The sequence below is a fragment of the Gymnodraco acuticeps genome, unplaced genomic scaffold, assembly GCF_902827175.1.
Source record: "Gymnodraco acuticeps unplaced genomic scaffold, fGymAcu1.1, whole genome shotgun sequence".
NCBI classification, from domain to species: Eukaryota; Metazoa; Chordata; class Actinopteri; order Perciformes; family Bathydraconidae; genus Gymnodraco; species Gymnodraco acuticeps.
The window spans coordinates 225,346-248,651 of NW_022991400.1; the positions used below are offsets into that span (position 1 = coordinate 225,346).

Genomic DNA, 23,306 nt, shown 5'->3' on the forward strand with positions numbered 1-23,306 from the left:
GTAATTACATCATTATTGAAATTATAGTTTATTTATAACAATCATTTTACCAAAATGTAGTGGAGTAGAAAGAAGAAGAAGCATTATACAATTAAAATACTCAGGTAAAGTACAATTACTTCCAAATTGTAGTCTGTAACGTAATTGTACTTTAATACATTCCACCAGTGAGTGTAAGAGGTTCGGGTCTGGAGGGTGTACGGCTCGGTTTGGACCACTGTCTAACGGTACAACAAGGGTAGTTCTGTCTCTCGAACCGGGCTCACCTGCATGAGAAACCCCCCATCCCCCGCCGCTCCCTCCCTGTACTGGCTTCAAACACACGTGCAACCTTTCTAAAGAGCTGCGATTGGCTGCGACGCCTCTCTAAATCCCGCCCCTGCCTGCCTACGTCAGCGCGGCAGTGAGAGGCGCTCTGCAGCGGTGAAGCAGAGCCGCACTGCACACTGAACCGGCCTTGACGGGGCGAGGCGGCGATCACACTGTGGCCCTCATCCATCATCGCTATGGGAATTACCACAGCGTTCTTCCTGAACCAAGCCCTGATCCCGTACTACCTGAAACCGGTCCACCTGGAGACCCGGACTATAAAACACTGCAGTTGAGAGCAGCACAGAGCCCGGCTCAGTCTCTCCTCCGGTCCACTGAGGGAGGGGATCATGATGATGACAAATATCTAGAGATGAGCAGTGGTTTCTCTCAGCAGACAACTTGACATAGGAAGTTTGCTCATCTGTATTTTGTATATCACACGATGTCTGCCCTGTGTGTGTCCGCAGTGGTGAGTAGCATTCCGTTTCACTCACTGCTTGTTTTTATTCTTTATTCTAAGGACTCCTCCAGCAGGTTCTCCATTTAAAGGGACAGTACCTGTTTTTTCCGTCCCACTCAGAACTTTAAGTCAAGTTATTTCCAACTTTGACTGTCAATTCATATTTTTCTATTTGTGTTAAATACCCCAGCAGTGTGTCACTCATTCCCACAGTGGAATGATGGAGAACGAAAAGGCACTCAGCAGTCTATTGTTTCCCCTGTAACACCCTGTGTCGCACAAACAACTGGGACACAGTGTCAGTCAATTGACTTTAATTCGGAAACGTAACAAAGACATGCTTTGATTTCATGTCAACAACAAAGGAAATCAAGTGATTACAATTACATGGGATGATTGGGACATTTAAATTAAATTGTCATTAAAAAAACCGTCATGATGCAGACAGGATTCCCCTTGTTCACATGGTGGAGGTGTCCCTTGGTTATGCCAGTGATGTGCTGAATGTAGTTGGATCGGCAGCTGCTGTTTGTGCAAGGGCTCCTCATCCTCAGTGAGTCAGATGAAGCACCAGCACAAAGACTTTGCCTTTGTCTCCACTCAGAGCTGTTATGATCATTACATTCAGGGGTGCATTTGGAGGATGTTGCTAGGATGGTGGAACAGATTTGATATTATTACTAGATGTTCAAGGGAAGAAATGTGAATTCAGTTTAAAGCAGCAACAAAGCTTACGTCTGCCAAGGTTTAGCTTTTTTGGCAATTAATTTGACATTTAATCAATCTAATGACTTGGGCTAAATGTATAGTTTGTTAAGAGCTTTGTGTTCTCTTTTACCAACTTAAGGACGTTTTAAAAAGCCTAAAAGAAAATACAAAATAAGAAAATTAGAGTAAGCTAATGTACACTGTGTGAACATGTCTGCTTATGCAAACATCCATTGTATTACAAACAAAACAGATTTTTGGACTTTATTCAAAATGGAGAGTTCTTCTTTTGTTGTTGTTTTTTTGTTGAGATTTTAAGAAATGGTTACAGAGCATATTTAAATAAATGAATTACAGTTTAAACTAAATACATACAACAACAATCCAGTTCCTGATAAAATATATTAAAACGTTTGAACAATTAGAGGTATTCTACTAACAGAGTCGCTCAGGTGTTGCCTGTGTTGTTGCATTAAGCTATGGCTATGCACTGGTTTGTATCTTTATGTATGGTTTTCTTTTGTTTTTATACTTTCTCTCTCTGACAACGCTACATTTCCATATGTATCATGTGTCGTTATTATAAAGAATGTTAATATGGGCTATATATCAGGAGGCCAATGTTTGTTACTGACAGAACCCTGGCCAATGAAGATTTGTTTTAAAGCTAACTAGTGTATTTGTGGTAGGACAAGAAAACAGATGGTGATGCGTTATTAAGATGCGGACACAACATCAGAAGCACTTGGAATGGATGGAACTGGATTAAAATAGAAAAAGTGCTCTTCAAGCACTGCATCATGAAGAACCTCATAACGTTACTGGCATTAATTGGTTCTTATATACCTCACATATACATTTGAATTGAAGTTAAACCACCTGTATTGCCACTGAACACTGATTCTAAATGAGTTGCATTATTGTTTCCAATCATGCTAACTATTCAAGAGTGACTTTTGTTTACAGGTTATAGATTGGTGCAGGAATGAGTTCTAAAACCCGGAAATGAGTTAGCATTTTACCACTTCTTGTTCTCTAGTCTCAAATGCAACGTGTTTTGGTTAGATGCCATGTGTTTAACACAAACTGAAGAGATATTCACGTTTTATTCTGGAATACGTCACTAAACAGCCCACACATGAATGTCCTAAACTTATATGTGTCACAAAAACACTGGTTGACTAAAAAACATTACTAAACCTCTTCACGTCAAACATTAGCTGGCGTTAGCTTAGCGGTGGTAAAACGCAGACCGGGATGTCATTTGTTTATAGCCTAACGTTAACATTTAGATTCTGTTAATTGGAATTGTGCTTAAACAATCACAATACTGGACAAATGATCAGCTCAGTTGTTGCAGTGCTCCCTGCTTCAGTCATCTGCAGTAAACTGAAATATCAACACAAAAATAATCATCGCCGGCTTTTGTCAGTGATAAATTCAGCTCGACTGAATCCAAACAGAGCCTCTTTCTCTGGGCCGGAATGAGCGTGACTGTAGAGCTGGTGGACACGGGGACACACAGCAACAGGTGCCGCTGTGGGGGGGAACATGTGTGTGATCGTGCCTGTTGGTTGGGGAGGGCAGTGAGTAATATTGAATGAATGAGTGCGGTAGCTCGTGTGTGTGTGTCTGTGTGTGTTCATGGTGGGCCTTACTTAAATTGGTTAGTAATTACAGCTTAATGTCTTATGCCACACACAAACACAAACATACCACCCACACCCACATATTTGTTCACACGCATATTATTCTGTAACAATTGTGGTCCAACACACACCACACACACACACACACACACACACACACACACACACACACACACACACACACACACACACACACACACGCGCACACACACACACACACACATACACACACACACACACACACACAAAGCTCAGTCTCTAGGGGGCTTAGCTTGACCGCTTCAAATTCCAGAATGGACAAAGTAAGGACAGTGGACTGGTACTTTTAGAGGTGCCAGCTTGCCTTCTGGGAACTGCTGAGGCGCTCTTGAGCAAGACACTACACAGCCTGCCAGTCGCTTTATAATAGCTACCCACTCCCTTCTAAGTACTAGGAGGGGTGAAATGCAGAGTATACATTTCACTGTGTATGGTGTTGTGTACATGTACTGTGATCAAAGAGGAATTCATTAAAAAACCCTCCATTTAATATATTCTGCACAGCTTATTTGTTTTCTGCATTGACCCAGTTAATAAAGTAATTCCTGAAAACGTGCACACATTTCTTAAAGATGACAATGTTGAGCATGCTGAAACTCCACAGAGTTGGTCTACTTCCTGCTCTGTGGTTTAGTTTGTTGCTGCTCAGCGTAAATCCCTGTCACAGTCTGAGTTCAGTGTGTGCTGCAGACAGCTCTTCCTCATTCTTTACAGACCGTAGAAGTCTGAAGAATGAATAGACAGATTCTATAGGGTAAGGGTTATAGTACATTATCCGATTAAACACACTTGGTATCCTCCTTAGAAAGGTTAAATACAACATTCTCGGTGTTGGACAAAATATGTTGTAGGAACATTTGGTTTAATTTTATTAACAGCCCAACCCAAAACACCTGGCTAAATGCAACAAAAAAAAAAAAAATCACCATAGGGACACGTTGTATTTCACTTTCACAAAGAGGGGGAACTTGCAAGACACAGATAAAGAAATTTAAAAAAACGTTTTCAAAATGAAAGTGACAGTAGAGTTTTAGGATTTAAAGTCCTTTATATGGATCACGCTACATTGTATACTACATTGTATACTACATTGTGTTGGTGTCTTTTTGTCGGAGGGGCACAGATTACACATTCTCCACCCCCAGCTTTCTGTTCAATTTAGAGAATTAGAGAGCATTAGAGAAGCTAAAATACTAGAAATAAACAATCCAAAATGTAAACATATCAAATTGAATTAAAATAGCATTAAAAAAGTAGAAAATATACATAGATAGTGTGAACAGCTATCTTACCTGTTAACATATACATGTTAGGCTAACGTTGCCTTGGTTACAGAGCCTGTTGCTGTTGTTTATTGCTTTGAATTCTTTAAAACAAATATTATCTTCTTAAACCTGTATGGTAGTCAGGAGCATCACATCCTAATGTGTATTGATATATTTAGAGGGAGGGGATGAAGGTTTCAAAATTCTGATTAGATTAATTTCTACAATTTCTTTAATTCATGGTGGTTTCAGTAATCCCATGGTAATTGAGGACATAAGTAATCTAAATGACTAATGTCATCTTTATGACTTTCAGAAAGGAGAGGAGACCCACAGGTGCCTATCAATGATTGTCAACTGACAGCACAATGAGTCAAAGCACTAGCAGCAGCAGCATGATGATGATGATGTTAAATGTGTTGTTTTAGGAACATCCATTGTAAATAAATGGAATTCAATAAACATTGAATAGCATATCATGCAGTTTGTCTGTGCCTTTTCCTCCGTGTTGTCCTGGCATATAGTTTCCTCCATGGTTTGCTGTGCTGCCTGGGGATGCTCCAATCGCTCAGAGAAAGGAGTATGAATGTAAGGTTTCCCCACTGACACAGAGAGGAGGAAAAAATGGCTGGCTCAAGTCAGCAGGAGCAATTTAACTATCACAAAAGACAACAACGGCAACAACATAATGTGAGGTAATCATATTTTTCACAAAACGAAGACCACACCATGGGGAAGCTTAATGTCTGTTTAATAAAAAGACTTGAGACTCAAATGCAGGGTGAGGGTCTCATTGCAGGTCTTCAGGCTCCATTGAATCCCCCTGGGGTTCTTGTGCTGAGAGAGGGAGACACAGACAGGAGAAAGGGTTAGATACATCTAGCAACCTATAGGATGGGAAATTGCTGACCTCTTTTAACCTTCGTAATGTCCTCCCGATTACTATGCACCTTGTGCCCTCTGGGGTCAAAAATGACCCCATCTGACTTGTCTGATATTTAACGCATAAAGTATAAAATGTGAATACATTTTGTGTTACACCTTTAGTTCTACTTCAGTACAACCCATTACCACACATGTTTCCCTCAGTTTTGGAATTTAGGGCCGATAGACCCTAATTTATAATAATAATTAATAATAATAATAATTCCTTACATTTATTATAGCGCTTTTTCAATGACTCAAAGCGCTTTTACATATACACACATTACACATATATCATACATGCAATGGTCAGATACTGTGGACAATACCCACAGGAGCAAGTTCAGGTGAAGTGTCTTGCCCAAGGACACACCGGCTTTACAGACGCAGCAGCGGCGGGTTTCACCCCTTGATCTGATGATCATTGCACAGCGCACTGCGCCACACCGTCCATCTTCACGCCTCGAGGTCATCGAGGCGCTTTTACAAGTACACATTGGTATTATACATGTACTGTGGACAATACCCACAGGAGCAAATCCGGGTGAAGTGTCTTGCCCAAGGACACAACGGCCTGACGCAGTGGCGGAAGGAGCGGGTTTCGAACTGGAGTTCCCCAGCACTCCCCCTTGATCTGATGATCGGATGCACAGACCACTGCGCCACCCGTCCTAATTTATATGAAATTATACCATTTTCTGATAAAAAAAAAAAGTTAAACAATGAATTAATTTGACCATATTGTATTGTGACTATTTGTCTTATCTGAGACTGGTATATGTCAAAGTTTAGTAAGGATTCCCTTTTTGAAGAATTTATATTTTTTTAATGACAACACATAATCACACCTTGTGCCCTCTGGGGTCATTTTTGACCCCGTCTTGCTTGACTGTTATTTCAAGCATAAAGTATGAAATGTCAATCAATTTTGTGTTACACCTTTAGTTCTACTTCAGTACAACCCATTACCACACATTTTTCCCTCAGTTTTGGAATTTAGGGCCGATAGATCCTAATTTATATGAAATTTTACCGTTTTCTGAGTTAAAAAATTAATGAAACTATTTGATAATTTGAACATATCGTATTGTGACTATTTGTCTTATCACAGACTGGTATATGTCAAAGTTTAGTAAGGATGCCCTTTTTGAATAATTTATATTTTTTTAATGACAACACATAATCACACCTTGTGCCCTCTGGGGTCATTTTTGACCCAGTCTTGCTCGACTGTTATTTCAAGAATTTAAAGTGGAAACCTCACGCATTTCTGTGTTACACATTTAATGTGCCCTCAGTTGCATGCATGGCAGGTAACAATGGTGTGATCTTTGCAGATGTATGCATTGCATCTTTGGCAAATTTTCTTGGTTTTGACATCAATCTGGCGAGGGCAGAATTTGCACCTGCTCCTTTTGGGTGATGGGTCAGGAGGGGGAGCTTGGCGAGCGGGAGCTAGGCGAGTGGGAGCTTGACGAGCGGTAGCTGGGCGAGTGGGAGCTGGGCGAGCGGGAGCTGGGCGAGTGGGAGCTGGGTGACGGGTAGCTGCTGCAGAGGTAGAGCTGGAGCAGAACTGCTGGACCTCCATAACCAAACTGGCAGCGGCTGGCGTGCGGGGAAGAACCTGTCAAGTCAAGTCAAACTTTATTATAATAAATCACAGTGCAAATACAAAAAGTTCAAATTGTGAGGACACTACAGAAGGAAGAGCAACAGAAATGAAGCTTAATGCTGACCTTGCGTTGCTGGATGTGAGGTATCACAAGTTGTCGTCCAAGCTCCTCCATGAACAGCCTCCTCTTGTTGCACTTCCCCTGATTCCAGGCTGGGTTGATCTCAGACCACAGGACAAAGGAATTGTATGTAGACACGTCGAGAATGTTGTTGAAGACAACTAGGGGCCAACGGGCTGTCATTCTTTTGCACGTGTACACACTGGTAACCTTGAAACAAAATAAACAAACCAAAACATATTCAGGAATGTATGTTTATTTCCTACACACAAATTCAATGCATTATCCTTCCCATACATAATAGTATTAACATTATGAATAATAAATGTGAAATACCTTGTCAAGGTTATCGACACCCCCTTTGTTGTGATTGTAATCTTCGATGATTTGGGGCTTTTTGTCATCCCTGTCGCTCACAGCTGCATCCCGATGCAGAGTGCTCATCAGAAGAACATTTCTCTGTTTCTTGGGGAGATAGGACACCAGAGCATGGGTCTCGGTGAAAGCAAACTTTGATGAGAAACGAGCCCTGTCCGCTTTTGACACCAGTGCAGGGGGAAGCTCAGGTTTATTTCTCCTTACTGTTCCCACCATGAACAGCTTTCTTTTCAGCAGCGCCAGGCCAAGGGCATGTGAAGTAAAGAAGTTGTCACAGGTTATCGTTTTTCCCTGGAGGCCTTCTGTCATATCAAGGACAACTCGCATGCCCTGATTCTTTTCTGACGTCCCACCAGCAGGTTTGCCAGTGTATATCTGCATATTCCATGCGTAGCTTGACCTGGCATCGCATGCTGCCCATATTTTTATCCCATATTTCCCTGGTTTGCTTGGGATATACTGTTTGAATGGACAGCGACCTCTGAATGGGACCAGGCGCTCATCGACAGTCACATTAGTGCCTGGATTGTACATCATTGGCAAGAGAGACACCCACGTGTCCCACACGTCTCGAATTGGAGCAAGTTTGTCTCGTGCCCGGCGATCTTTTCTTGTGTCTTTGTCATCAAATCTTATGACTCTGGAGATTTTATGAAACATTTTAAGTGTCATGGTAGCACGGAAAATTGCCCTACCAGACTCTGCATTCCATAGACTTGCTGTAGCCTCTTTGCTGGATCGGTACACTCCAGCTAGAACCAACAAACCCACGTATGCCTGCAGGTCCATTTTGATCCATCTTTCTCCATTGTTTCCCATAAACACGCTGCCCCTCCTTGTTAGTCATGTTCAGCACTGACTCTTCGATGGCCTTGGGCAGAAACAGATAAAAAGCGGACTTTATGTCCTCGATACGAGACCTTGCATACAGGGTTGGACCCTGGCGGCTTGTCTCTCTCTCTGCTTTCTCTACTGTTACCATGCGACGTCCGTCACAGGGAGGGATGGAAGACCAGATCATTTTTTCATCCATAGATTGGAAATATTCTTCCATCTCAGCTGGGTCCTCTTCCTCAGATTCTTCCTCATCAGTGGATTCTTCCACTTCCTCAAAATAAGTGCGGTCCTCCACTTCTGACACTTCTTCCATTTCTGATTCTACCTCTTCATATTCATTTTCCTCCATTTCAAAACCTTCTTCCATTTCAGAAGCGGGCGATGTGGGGGCTTCTTCAGAGGAAGAATTTGGGCTGTAACTTACATCGATCACCTCTTCATGAGTTTCCTCCTCTTCTGACCCTGAATCCTCCTCATCGGTTGATTTGTCCTCCATAACACGGTTAAACGTACCTTGTGTTTTCACTATCCCTTTGCCATCAATCCAACATCAGCTGAGCTGCAACATAATAGAGAGGTAATAATTAACAGAATCACAAGGACAATATGGCTCTGCTAAAAACACTCACCCATAGGTTACGTTTTTGTTTACTGTTTAGAAGTCTTAAATATCCACTCTAAATCCATATCAATAGCGATGTATCACAAACATAGCTCTCTTCCTTATTATTGTGTAACGTTAACTATATTATACTAGCTTGAACTCCACGATGGATATCCTCATTTCACCACCTCCACCCACTACAATCACACGCCCCAATGTTATATTTAACTAATATGTAACTCCCTCCACCCCGGATAAAAGCACGTTAAGAAGCCCCTTTTCTCTAATTCCACAACGTTGGACGAAATGACATCAAGAGAACGGAATTTACAATTAAGAGGCTGATCATGGTTAACGTGTGTTGCTAACTTTATCCGGTATCCTAGCCTAATCTGTTATCGTTCCCTAAATCTACTAATTTAGAGGGGGATAATCCACTAACATGCTTTAATTCACATGTTAATTTGATTCAGATGTGCTGATAATATCCGCAATATAAGTCTTTAAACGTCTTACCTTTAAAAGTCCATCACAAACGGTCTATTATGCTGCAACTCTACTGCGCTGCTAGCTTTGCCGCTAACTTCCGGGAAGTATTGAGAGGCTCCACGATCCGCCATTGCTGTAAATAAATGTTCAATTGGAGTGAACGGAGATGTCGCAACTCTTCTATTATAGGGCTCTGGGTAGAACTATTCTTTATACATCCATGGGTACAACTTCAGATAAAAATGAACACACAATGAAATATGACCCCCGGTTTGACGATTGACAGGTCACAGAACAATGGGAGCTATCTCCCCTTACCCACAATTTAAAGTAATTCACACAGACTATCTCCTCTTTACTCTTCTCTCTGTGTGGAGCAGCAAGTGAAAAACAAACAAAGGCATATAATATTAATAATATGTTGGGTAGTAATAGATTTATTAATGGTAATAGTATTAAGGTACCGTGATACCCTGCCGTTAAAAACGTTACGATTCCTCCGTTTCATTAGTATCGGTACTTTAAGAATGACGGGGGAAAAGTACTCCGGTGAGAAAGCGCCGTTTTAATAAGAGCCGTGTGTGTTCAGCGCTCTGCTTCCACTCCCTGCACTGCTGCAGCCGTGCCTGCAGTCCCTCCCCTCTCTCGTGCACGCGCTAGCTGCCAGAGCATGTGAGAAAGCGAGAAGCATGGCTGCAAGTGGGAGTGCAACTGCCGCTGCACCTCGGCTTGTTGACAAAAAAGACGCCAGAAGCGAAAAACAAAAAAGTTGTTTATAGATGATGCTTAATTGTATTTAATACAAATTCTAGTCATTTATTTTATTTATTGTTCTCATTGTTTAAAAGTGTGTGTTATGGTTATGGATCTGGTGTGAAATAAAGTACAATAATTACATTTAAGACTGTTTCCCTCTTTTTAAGAAAAGTATCGAAAAAGAGTCGGAATCGCAATTCTTGACTTGGTATCGGTATCGAAACCAAAATGTTGGTATCGTGACAACACTAGTGCAGACATGACCAATCACATGCCAAACATGTGCAGACTGCTCACACACAAGAACATGGAAGTGAAAAGAGGTTCAGGTTGAACTACCTCTCACCTAAAAAAAGATTTACCCTCTCACTTTTGCTTCTGCTCCACTGCCTTCCGGGCCAATTGGGTCCTGGGCGTGTCTCTGATTGGCCGGCTGCTCCTGGGGGTAGAGTTACAGGCTGTTCTGCTCAGACAGTCAGCCAGTGGGCAGGGAGTCACACAGTTGGCTGGTTGAGGTGTTTGTTTCATTTGTGTGTGTGTGTGTTGTATTATGGAATTGTGTGTTTCACAGGAACCTGCTCTGCAGTGCAGTGGTGCCACAATGTTGCCTCTGATGTAAACAAGAGCTGCCTGAGGACTCCACCCTCTGTGTTCTGCTTCACTCTGTCAGTGCGTCACAGAGGCATCAGCTGAGAGGTCCACTAATGGATCAAACCTCAGCATACAGCATAGTCAAAGTCCTTTCAATTGAGTTGCACCAGCTCTTCATTAATAGATCCTAACTCATTTAGAAAAAATGACAATTACCGCTAGTTACAAAATCATACACCATATACTGTTTGAGGGAGCAAAGCAACAATGAAATCACCCATCTATTTGTGGACTACCATTTTGAAGCCACAAGTTTGGCATTTCGTTTTTAGCCATCATTATCTTGGTTTGCTTTATTTATCAGAAGTAACACCAGGTGTTTAGTACAAAACGCTGAATAGGGCACACCAATTTTTTAATTAACTTTAATAAAAAACAATTGGCGAAAACACGGATGATGCAAAAGCCTTGCAACGACCTGGTAGCTACCTGTCAATCACAAGGTAGCCACACCCTAAAGCACACCAGCTTTATTGTGTATTTGACTTAACATGGGACCATTATACACCATGAACATGCTGTAATGAATAAAACGTGGAACTATCAATTAATACACACAGTAATGAATCAAGTTCATTTAGTCAAAGGCCTCTATACAATAACACTTATTTCGCAACCATTTGAGTCACGTCCTTTTTGCTTTAGGCTTTTTGAAAGAAAGAAGGTATAGGGCAAGTTCCAATTGGCTTTGCTGTTCAGACCCCTTGCTCCACACCAAGGACACTTCTGATGAAATGACTCCGATATCAACAGAGTTCCTTTCTCAGACTTTATAAAGCTTCTCCAGAATCACAGAACATCTTTACAGGCTGATAACTATTTGTAAAGTTAGTTGAATAACTGTACATTGAGAACAGGGCAAGAAGATGTTAAGAAAAGTATTGGCCGTGCCTTCCGCAAACATATTGTAGTGTCTACTGGGTGGAAGGTCATCAGCATTGTTAGCAGATACAAGGACATCTGTGAAATCTTCAGTTTGTAGAAATCTTTCTGTGATTCTGGTGAAGCTTTGCAAAGTCTGAGAAAATAACTGGTGATGTCATTAGGGTTACATTTGTTGTGAAGCCAGGGGTCAAAGAGGTGAAGCCAAAAGTCCCTTAAACCTGTTTTCTTTCCAACATCCAGGAAGGGGTTCTATTTCCATAAAAGTCTATGAGAAAATGAACCTACTGCTCACTTGATTTGATACCTCAGTAAACATTGAACGTTCAAATGTTTGGTCTTAATTGGTAGTTTCAAGTCTTCTCCAATCCAGGTTGATGGTCATGGTGTAAACCGTCCTATCACTTGCACTATTTTCTTTATTTGTTCCTTTTATGTCTCAAGTATAATTGGGCCTGGGACTAAAGATTTTCACAGCCAATATTTACTCTGTAGCTGTTATGCGTATGACAATAAATCCTCTGAATTTTGAATATTTTAAAGACTGCAGTGCATAAGGAACTGGACAAACTTATGTGGGAGTAAAAAGGGATAACAAGAGCCCAGATCTCCTCATCTCCCTGTGTCTGGCGTCTGATTGGCTGTCCGGCCTATGCACCAGGTGATGTAGTTTATAGGCAGTGCGGCAAGCTGTAGAGACAAAGTTGGCATAATAAGAGGAAGGCTGGCAGCACTCTGACTGAAATTGATTCATGCTTTGCTGAACTGCAGAGGTGGCTGTGTAGAGAGCCTGTCTGCTATCTGTGTGTGTGCATGTGTGAAGTGTGTGTTAGCAGGGATGTACTGACAAAGTGCCAGCACTGCACTTTGTCTCCTCTTCTGCTTTTTGTGTCTTTGTTGTCATTTTATTTTCTTAGTGCCAGTAAGTTGGGTGACAAAAGAGTGTTTGCTTGTGTCTGATAGTAGGGAGTGGTAGTTATAGAGAGTACAGAAAGACGCACACACTGACCAAATGTAAGCATCTCATTTGCTCATTAGTCATTAGCTTACTGTACTTTCCCTGTCATGTTAAATAGCAGTTATTGCAGTTATTATCCTCATTGGCTGATTTACTTTAAGTGCTCACAGAACCCCTTCATCTGGGTCAGTCAAGAGCATATGACCAGTCTTTCATTGACTTCAATACATTTGATTGTATGATATAGTTGAGAGCATATGCATGTAAAACTCGCTATATTTACTTTACATTAATGCAGAGTGACATAAATCACCATGGTAGTATATAAACACGTTGCAAAGTAAATAGGTGTGACAAGGTACTGCAAATATTTCTCAACTCTATATCAAATGTTTATGGTTAATAATTAACACCTACAGTATGTTTAGTGTTTCATATGTGGTTTCTGTAGCTCACTTGCAAATATTAAAATACATGTCAAGTGGTCGATATCTGCAATAAATTTGGCATTTTGCCATTCAATACAAAATACATTTAAATGTTTTTATGAAGAGATAAAAATGAGATAACGTATTGGGTAAAATGAAATTGGGAACTTACAACCCACTTAAAACCAACTTAACTTTGAAGCAGACTGTAGTGGTTAAACACAAAACTAAATTCTTAGAAAAACAAATTAAACCTGTTATTACGTACGTTTTAGAGGTGCTGATGGGCAAAACTTTTAAACCTTTGACCGTAGCTAGGCTAGCTCTGCTGTGAGTCTGAATGCTACGCTAATTTCCCGCTTCATTTTTAGCAGACAGAATCTTTGCAAAAAAGCAAACACTTGTATTTCCCAAACTTTTACTTTAACTAACTTCAGCCTGATGTTTGGCCTTGCACTTTTTGAGTGTAACGTTTTTCAACATTTTTAACTCAAGACATTTGACGTATCACAGCAAGAAAAGCACAGGTGTAAATACAAATATGTAATGAAAAACTATTTTCATGCTAGCTGTTTCAGTTTCAATGATACCGAAATACAGTACAAAATAAGCAATAGAAAGATATTGCAATTATCTCATTGATAATTGATAACATTTTTTTATCAAGCTCCTTTTCTTGATTCTCAGGAGTTGCCTGGTATTTCTTAATGAGCCTGCTTTCCCCAGACAAAAACAAAATCTGCATCACAGTTTCTGGCATGAAAACTATGAGCATCCTTTACTAAGCCAACACACAGTTCTTGTTTTTTTACGAGCATGCCCTCAGTTATGGTATTGTTCAGGGCATGCAGAAAGAGCCACGGGTGGGCCGTGTCTCGTAACAAACAACATTTTCTCTTCCTGCGTCTTACATTGATGTGAATGAATGCATTGATGTTCTACTGACGGAACAGAGTTATGAGCAGCACGTCGGGAACACGCTCTGATGTTTATGGATGAGGTTCTGGGAATGAAAACACAGAGCAGAATGGGTGGTGCGGTTAAAAGGGCAATGGAGCGCTGAAAGAATGGACTGCTTTATATTAGCACTAATCACAAAATGAGTTTGTCTTCCTTGACATTTTGATTGAGAGACGTTTGTGGGAAATGACTTTTTGTAGGCAAGGCAAGTTTATTTATATAGCACCTTTCAACACAAGGCAATTCAAGGTGCTTTACAAAAATGAAAGACATTCAGACAAAGGCATTTACAAACAGTCATTAAAAAGAAAAGATAAAAGAAACATTCAAATAAAAAAGACATGAATAAAAGGTTACAGTGCAGTTTAAGATATGAATAGTTCACACAGAAGTTCCATTTTACTGATGCCTTTCTTTAAGGTTTCTCCGAACATGAGCTGTGTACGCTTGTATGGCACATACGTCCCGAGCAGCATACACAGAGAAAACCAGCCAGGACAAAGTCCCCAGACACTGATTCCCTGGGGTTACTAGCCCCAAATGTTCATTAACCAAAAACTAAACACAACCGCTCAGTTTCAATTAAAAGCAACGGCAAAAAGAAAAGTCTTCAGCCTGGATTTAAAAGTAGTCAGAGTTGCAGCGGACCTGCAGGTTTCTGGGAGTTTGTTCCAGATATTTGGAGCATAATAACTGAACGCTGCTTCTCCATGTTTAGTTCTGACTCTGGGGACAGAAAGCTGACCAGTCCCTGAAGACCTGAGAGATCTGGATGTTTCATAATTTAGCAGGAGGTCAGAAATGTATTTTGGGCCTAAACCATTCAGTGCTTTATAAACCAGCAGCAATATTTAGAAATCTATTCTTTGACACACAGGAAGCCAGTGTAAAGACTTCAGAACAGGAGTGATGTGATCCACTTTCTTAGTGTTAGTGAGGACTCGAGCAGCAGCGTTCTGAATCAGCTGCAGCTTTCTAATAGATTTTTTAGTGAGACCTGTGAAGACACCATTGCAGTAGTCGAGTCTACTGAAGATAAAAGCATGGGAACGTTTTTCCAAATCCTGCTGTGACATTAGTCTTTTAATCCTAGATATATTCTTTAGGTGATAGTAGGCTGATTTAGTAACTGTTTTAATGTGACTGTTGAAACTCAGGTCAGAGTCCATGACTACACCTAGATTTCTGGCTTTATCTGTTGTTTTGAACATTGCAGACTGAAGCTCAGCGCTAACTTTTATACGTTCTGCCTTGGCTCCAAAAACCATTACCTCAGTTTTGTCTTTGTTTAATTGGAGAAAGTTCTGACACATCCAGTCATTGATTTGTTCAATGCACTTACTCAGTGTTTTCATTGGAGAATAGTCTCCTGGTGAAATGGTTATGTACATTTGTGTGTCATCCGCATAGCTATGGTAACTTATGTTGTTGTTGTTTTTCATTATCTGAGCTAGTGGTAGCATGTGAATGTTAAAGAGGAGAGGCCCCAAGATGGAGCCTTGAGGAACCCCACATGTCATATTTGTCAACTCAGTAGCCCTCATTCCTTCTTGATGTCTTAAAATAAACCCTAATTGATTTTTTTCAAATTTTCTCAACAGTAGATTCAATTTAAGATGTCCAAATACTTTAAACAACATTTATGAATTGTATGGATTAAGTTCATTGGCCTCTAACCTCTTCACTTTTAAGGGAACCTTAAGGCAATGATACTACACTGAAGAACCTGAAACATTGGCCTTAATTAAATGAATTTGGTCAACATATTTCACATAACTATATTAGGTTAGTTGAAAGCAATAATATTAATTTTAAATAAAAAATATTACGTTGAACTTAATATTATTGCTTTCAACTAACCAAATGCAGTTATGTGAAATCTAATATCATTTAAAAAAGAAAAGAAAAATGCTTTGAAAAATATCTTGCACAAGATTACCAACAAATGAGACACAGTAATATCACAATAAGAAAACATAACATGCAAGTTGAATAAAATAGATTTGAATGAGCTTTGAATTATTTTAAAGAAATCCAATATCTTACATAATGAAAAATAGACCAAAATGCATTCAACTTAAAACATTATTGACATTGATTCTTGTTTTTTCCCAATCTTGGAAATAATCCAATCCAACCTCAATCTGCCCCCTCCCCCAAATGCATAGTGCAACATTATAAATCTTCTGACCCCCTATGACCCCACCACTTTTCAACCCAAAGTGACACCCTTGGGTATGACCCTAAACAATGTGTCTGTTCAGTCCTAACAGATGACCAACAGTAATGTAAGACAAGATGGACCTTTGTTTATCCCTGTGGAGAAATTCAGGAGTTAAAGCAGCAACAGAGTGAGAGTGAAGAACAGGACAGTTCAGATTCACACAAGGTAATGTGCGTCATCAGCAGAATTCTCCCCTCACTGCATCACTTCTATCCCACCAGAACTGTTTGTTCTGCATGCACACACAAGGGTTGCTAATCGTTGTCTGAAAACACACTCTCAGCAGGGAAGAACACACTGACACACACACTGTCACTGTGTATCATCCTGTTTGGCTTCTGTGTCAGATCAGAGTCATAATTCTTGCCGGGACTGGGCTGCCAGACAGGGTGCAGAATGTGGGAGACTTAGAAGTGCATTGGTGATTGAGAGGATGGTGCCAAGGTCAAGACATTTTGTCTCTCTCAATTGAGTAGAAAGAGGGTTCAAATATGATGATTGAAAAATACAATACAAGCACAAGTTAAATGCAACATGAGTTGAACTACAATTACAATACATTTATAAATAACTTTCACTAAGACTGTTTAATTTGTCCACAAAGGAAACAAGAGACAATACAACACTGTCAGCCCTCGAGCATTATGTAATGGAGGCTGCCTGATGGTATTCCTCCAACATGACTCAGTCCTTTAGACATGTGTGGGTTATTCCCCTAAACCCAGTGAGCTGTCAGCTTCCCTGCAGAGGTGAGAGTGCATGGCAACTGAACAAAAGCAAAACAAGTAAAGCTAGAGTCATATTGCATGTCTTCAAACCCCCCCCTCCCCTGCACTGCCGGGCACTTCATTTAAGAGGGACAGAATGAGTCAAGGGACTGAGAACATACTATGACGCTGCATTAAATGGGTTTTCAAAGAGATGTTTCCCTACTAATCTCATCAAAGAAACACCATCCATTGGGAAGCTAAATGGTAGCTCCGGAAATTGGACTTTCCTGAGTCCATGTAACCCTAAACACATTCATGCCTGCTGCCTGTGATGTTTCCAACCAAATATTGTAATGATACATCTTTGCATGGCTTACTCACTGTTTGTCAGGAGACTATTTTGGATTGGGCAACAACATGCTTTAGTTGTGTGGGTCTTATTCAATGTGTTCAAACCAATATAAAAAATGCATCTTATTGGAAAAGGAGTCTCAATTATGTTGCAATGAGCGCTTTGGGTTCTTTTGTCCTTTTTCTGAGTCAGTGAGCTGTCCATCTGTCGGTCCATTTATCTGTTAAATCCCTTTAATCCGGAACAAGAAAGATAAACCTGTGATCACTAATAAATATGTGGTTATTCATGGTCTGTGGATGACAATCTTTTTTGGCAAATTAATAACACTAATTTGTGTGTGGGGGGTTTGAAGAAGGAGACAAAGAGAGAACGGAAAGAAACAGAAATTAATTAAGAAGCACTGAATTATTATAAATGTATTATTAGCATCAGTATTTCATTTTAAAATATCACGTTTATTGCCTATGTCGGTTTATTGTAAGAACCCTGTTTAGTGCCACAAGCTTTGCCATCTTTCTTTCAAAATCTTAACATTTACAAAGGAAAACTGACAACCATGTTGTAATGTTCCCATTAGGTATAAACCTTTGTGAGTATGGTTGTATTTTAGCCTTTTGGCATCTTATCACAGCTAAAAGCACTCATATCTTGTGACTTGTACTTGTTTATCGTTCTATATGACTGCTGTAGCCTATCTGTAAATAGGCAACATGTCAAATTTAAAGGTCATGATACGTCAATGTTGTCTTCAGAACTTGTTTTTGCTGTCGCCAGCTGGCCAAATTAACAAGTTATTTCCGAAATGTTACTCTAAGTAGTGTGGGATGTAATAAACATGTGGCTTTAATCTTGTTGCATAAAATACAATTTTATTGATTTCTCCTAAACTTCCCCTCTTTCTTCTCTTCCTTCTCCTTAGCTCTTTTGTTCCGTGGTGGTTGGCATCTCGGCCCGGGTTTTAAACACTACCAGCCCCACCGACCCAGCCCTCCTCTCCCCCCGACAGTATCAGCACACGGACCCCGACTCGGGCACCCAGCTGGACTGTGACAAGTGCCCGGCAGGAACCCACGTGTCGCTCCACTGCTCCCTCACAGCTGTGAGGGAGTGCAGCCGCTGCCCTGAAGGCACCTTCACACGGGGGGAGAATGGGCTGCAGAAATGCCATCCCTGCCGGGGTCCGTGTCCGGGGGGTTTCGTTGAGAAAGCAACCTGCAAGCCCACCCAGGACCGAGTCTGTACATGTCCCACCAACAGCTTCCTGTCTGGGGCTGGGGGCACAGAGTGTAAGCCCCACTCGCTGTGCCCACCAGGGACCAGGGTTAGGAGGCGGGGCAGTGAAACAGACGATGTGGTGTGTAAGCCGTGCACCAAGGGAACTTTCTCAGACTCCAGTTCGCTGAAGTGCCGAACCCACACGATCTGCCATGCTCAGGGGCTGCTCACATCGGGGACTAGAGAGACAGATAATGTATGTCGACCCCTTTCTACCTCTTCAGCCAAGCCTTTCACCACAACCCCGTTACCGGGACCTGCAAAAGCTGTGCTTCTGCAGGAACCTTCATCAACAACGCCTCCATCAGCACTGAGTGGACCTGTACATGAAGGTCAGAGACCCTCCTCATAAGCATTTCCAATTCCTGTATCCGAGTGACTGTGAATATAAGTCCTTTTACTCAACTCAATTAATAGAATTACAGTAAGCAGCATCAAATAGTGGCCTTATGATAAATATGCCTTCTTTAGATATAGGCTAGCCCCTGAAATTCAATGTTGGCTAATAGAAGCTTACTAATATATACACTTTCACCATAGCCTGGTTCTTGGCTGAAGAAATAAACGTATTAACAGTTTAAGCTCAAACTACTTCTTGAAGAAGAACAGCAAATCCATTTAGCGGGTTCTTCTGCATCATATCTAGGTTGCTAGCCCAAGGTTTGGAAAATAGTTGCAACACATAACTCCCTAAAACCACAAACTATCATTTTTTAAATTACTGTTTGGATATAAGGATTGAATGAAGACTTTAACATTTAGGGATATTAAGAAGTCTTATCTTTTTACGGTTATTACCTCTGTGTTTAGTCGTCAATTAAGCTAGGCTAATTGCCTTTCTGCTCCACTCTATATGACATAGATTTATACTTTCTTCCCTTTAAAAACAGTTTGATAAAACATTATTTCACCTCCTATCCTGCAAAATGGTGCCTTAAACTAAAATAGATTGAATGTATAGAGTTAATGAAAATGTCTTTACATTAACTAGAGTAAACTGTTACTTTGTAATGAGACTCCATTGGACTCATATTCTGTGTCTCAATGTGGACACTTCCCTTAGTTCACTGCATATCTTACACTGTGAGCACTTAAAGGTGGGGTAGGTAATTTTGGAGAAACCAGCTCGAGTGCGCTAGAATTTGAAAATACACAACCGGAAAGAATCTGCCACTTCCTTACAGAGCCCCTCCTCCAACACACACGAACGCGCACATGACCAATGAGGGCACGAGATAAGTTTGTGCACAGATGGAAGGCTGACAGGCAGGTAGGCCATCCAGTTATTTTAGCCTGGCCGGCTAAGATGATTGGTCGTGCTTTTTACATCGCCACGGCTTCCACAGATGATATTTTTTTATGGATTTTTTGTGAAAGCACTTAAGATATTCATTGCTATCGGGATGTTAAGAGCATTCCATGGAATATAACAAAAAGTGTATCTCGAGCCGGTTTCTTAAACTTACCCCACCTTTAAACACTGTGTAAAAATCAACCATGTGGTGTTGTTTTAAATTGCAAACTTTTGCCTTGCCCTCGGCTGAAATGACCATTACTGCTGTTATCTAATTAGCTAGCTAATCATTCACTGTCGCAAATCATTACAGATTGCTCAATCAACCCAATTAATTTAACATTAGCTTCTTTTCAACACCAGTGGCTGGTACATTTATTAAAGAGTAAAATAAATACACTGCATACTACCATATTTTGGTATTGGGACAGACGTATTCACTCAAAATAGCACATGTAAGTACAGAAGTACACACATTTAGACACAGTCATTAGTATCTAAATATGTTTTATATAATGTTCTGATGTTTGTGTAGAGAGTATTATCACACAGTATTGCTCAAGTTGCCTGTTGCAGCATCATTTCATCAATAATTATGTTGGAATTCCTAAAGAGGACATTCGTAGGCATGGAAACAAATAGGTGGCATCTCAGGAATGTTAGAGTTGAGGAGGAGTTATTGGTATTTCAGTCTTCCTCAACTGCCATCCTTTCTTCCTGCTCCTTTCCTCCTATTAGAGGGGAGAATGTGAAACATCCTTCTCTTTGTCTTTATATGTTGCTCTCCTCTCCCCTTCTTATTCCTTGTTACTGTTGTTACATCATTCTTGTCTCGATGAGAGGGTCATTACTCAAAATGTACCACCCATAGCCAGTATACCCCGACCCACACAAAGCCCCCCACACCTTTAATATTGTCACTTCTCTTAGTGTTGGAATGTGATCGATGGCCTCTCAGTCTACAGTAGCGATAAATATTTCACTTTGTATAATTCACTCAATGTAAATAAGGGTTGAAGTTACATCACAAATATCCTAATGTTGTGATATTAGGGTCATGCAGAGTGAGATGAGATCGCTGTCTCTTTAAGAGAGAGAGAGAGGGGTGTGGCGCGTGCATGTGTGTGTGTGTGTGTGTGGATGGTAGAGCGAGCGTGTGTATGTTTTCTGGAAGTGAAACGAGGCAGCAGAAAAACAGAGGTCTGTGATGTATTTTGTGAAACAGAAGAACAACTAAATAAATGCAACGGCCTCCCAAGAAGAGCTCGCCTCTCTCCAGTCATTTAAGCTAAAGTGGGTTATTGAACCTGAAGCTTGTTGCTTCTGCCCTGGGAGACGACAGAGAGTCATCCCCCCTGTTTCCTCGACTACGGTCTGGGAGCCGACAGGAAAGTTCAACACTAGCAACCACAGATGTCCAGCAGAAAATGTTCTGTCAATATATATGAACGGGGGTCCAAGAAAAGAGATTATTTTACATGAAAAAACAGCCCCATGTCAGTAAATGAGCTTCATAACAGAAGGTGAGGGAAGAAGTTAGTCGTATTGAAGCTGTAAAGGAGACGGGGTCTCCAGGAAATTGGCTTAGAGATGGCACGGTGTGGATGAGTGTGTCCCAGTAAAAGAACACGGAGAACAGACGTTCCCAGTTTAGTGGTCGTTAATGATACTTGTTCTTGCTGTTAGCCATGTGTGTGTGGTCTGTACTAATAGTACAAACAAGGAATGGCATTAATAATAATCACAATATAAACAATTATATAATCAATACAAATGAATTAAACAATTGAGTGAAATACACAAATACAAAGAAGTTAGCAACTAAGCTACCACTAGCATCCAGCACCGCTAACAAACTAGAGACATTACTCCCTCCTAAAATATATACTAATATCACTATTTACTACATAGGCCTATAAACACTGACAAGTTTACATTGCACAAATAGACACTCACCTTTATACATTTATGCACAACACTTAACAGCATAAAGGCAAAGACAATGTTGAGGAAAAACGGGAGGAAAAGGCACTGTCGTCTCATACACGACGAAACTGAAAGTAAACATCACCGGCATACAGGCACGGCAGCTCCGATGCAACAGCTCAACACACCGGGGGGGTATACTACGAAGCAGACGTCGATGTGTCCCATTATCATTCATATCACATCATATCACATGCATCATAATGTATCATATATTTCCTTATCTGAGTCAGCCGAGCCGTATCTGGCCGTGCAACACTCACAGTGTCACATACTGTATGCAGAAGTATTATTTTAAGCAACACATTAAGTTGACGAAACACTCGAGTCAAATGTAGCCTAATTAAAGTCAGATCGTGTTTTAGACGGGGCAGTGATATCATAAACCTGTTAATGTACGCATTCAAACACTTGTTCTTTTACCAGCTGTATCACCTTGCAGGTGCAGCTATGTGGCTTTTACCCTGGATAAACTGTTTAAGTCATGGATGTTTAAAGTTTAACTTCTTCATAATTTACTAATATTATAGTTGACTTTTCATTCAGGAAGTATGACGCTGCGCTGTCAGTACGCTTCTCCATGTTTGTGATTGGTCGAATGCTCCAGATACCACCCCTTTCATGTGAACGCGCACCTAACTAGATAGGACACGGCTGGCTTGAGCGAACGAGTTGATAGCCAGCGTTGTAGGACAGTTTAGCGAGAGCGGCTTTGTTTTGGATTAAGTCAACCGGATAACTAAAACATATCCAGGATAGGTTGAACTAGATTCGTAGTATAGGCCCCTGGTCGGGACCAGGGGCCTATACTACTGTGAGATACGGCTCGGCTGACTCAGATAAGGAAATATATGATACATTATGAAGTGATATGCCGCGGACTGTAGGCCTACTTAATGTTACTCTGATCCGGTTACTTATGTTGTGGCATATAGGCTATTTAAGTAAGCTTTCTTAACGCTAATGTTATAATAGTCAGATTGCTCTGAAGATGGAGGTGATATTCTATTAATGTTCATGTTCACACAGTCGGTGATTTTTGCCGGCCGTCTTTCCTGCAACGGCAGCTTTTCTGTATTTCCTTTCTCCTGTAATATGACTTGATCGCTTTAAACTCCGCACATTGAGCTCTGATTGGTCAGCAGGCAGTGCTTTCACTGAGTTGAGCTCTTAGCCTGCAACCTAACCTGGTCCCGACCAGGTTAGCCGCTAAGCATAAGTTACCATGGAGATCTAGCCTGCTAAAAAGAGAACCAGCTTCGTAGGACCGGAAAGCCGGAGTTTTCCCTGAATTTAGCCGGCTAAGCGAAAATCCTGCTTCGTAGTATACCCCCCAGGTTAGGTTGCAGGCTAAGAGCTCAACTCAGTGAAAGCACTGCCTGCTGACCAATCAGAGCTCAGTGTGCGGAGTTTAAAGCGATCAAGTCAT

General features: G+C 40.9%; 1 protein-coding gene and 1 pseudogene across 1 annotated transcript in view; one reads left to right on the forward strand and one right to left on the reverse strand.

Moving 5' to 3' along the window:
- Positions 1 to 412: 412 nt before the first annotated feature.
- tnfrsf21 (tumor necrosis factor receptor superfamily, member 21) overlaps positions 413 to 23,306 on the forward strand; it is a 104,312-nt gene continuing 81,418 nt past the window's right edge. Inside the window, exons 1-2 of the mRNA XM_034195681.1 lie at positions 413 to 781; positions 18,242 to 18,929. Coding sequence (XP_034051572.1) covers positions 755 to 781; positions 18,242 to 18,929 — 715 coding nt within the window. The 5' untranslated portion in view covers positions 413 to 754. The remainder of the gene's footprint in view (positions 782 to 18,241; positions 18,930 to 23,306) is intronic.
- LOC117532370 lies at positions 5,182 to 9,696 on the reverse strand (annotated as a pseudogene).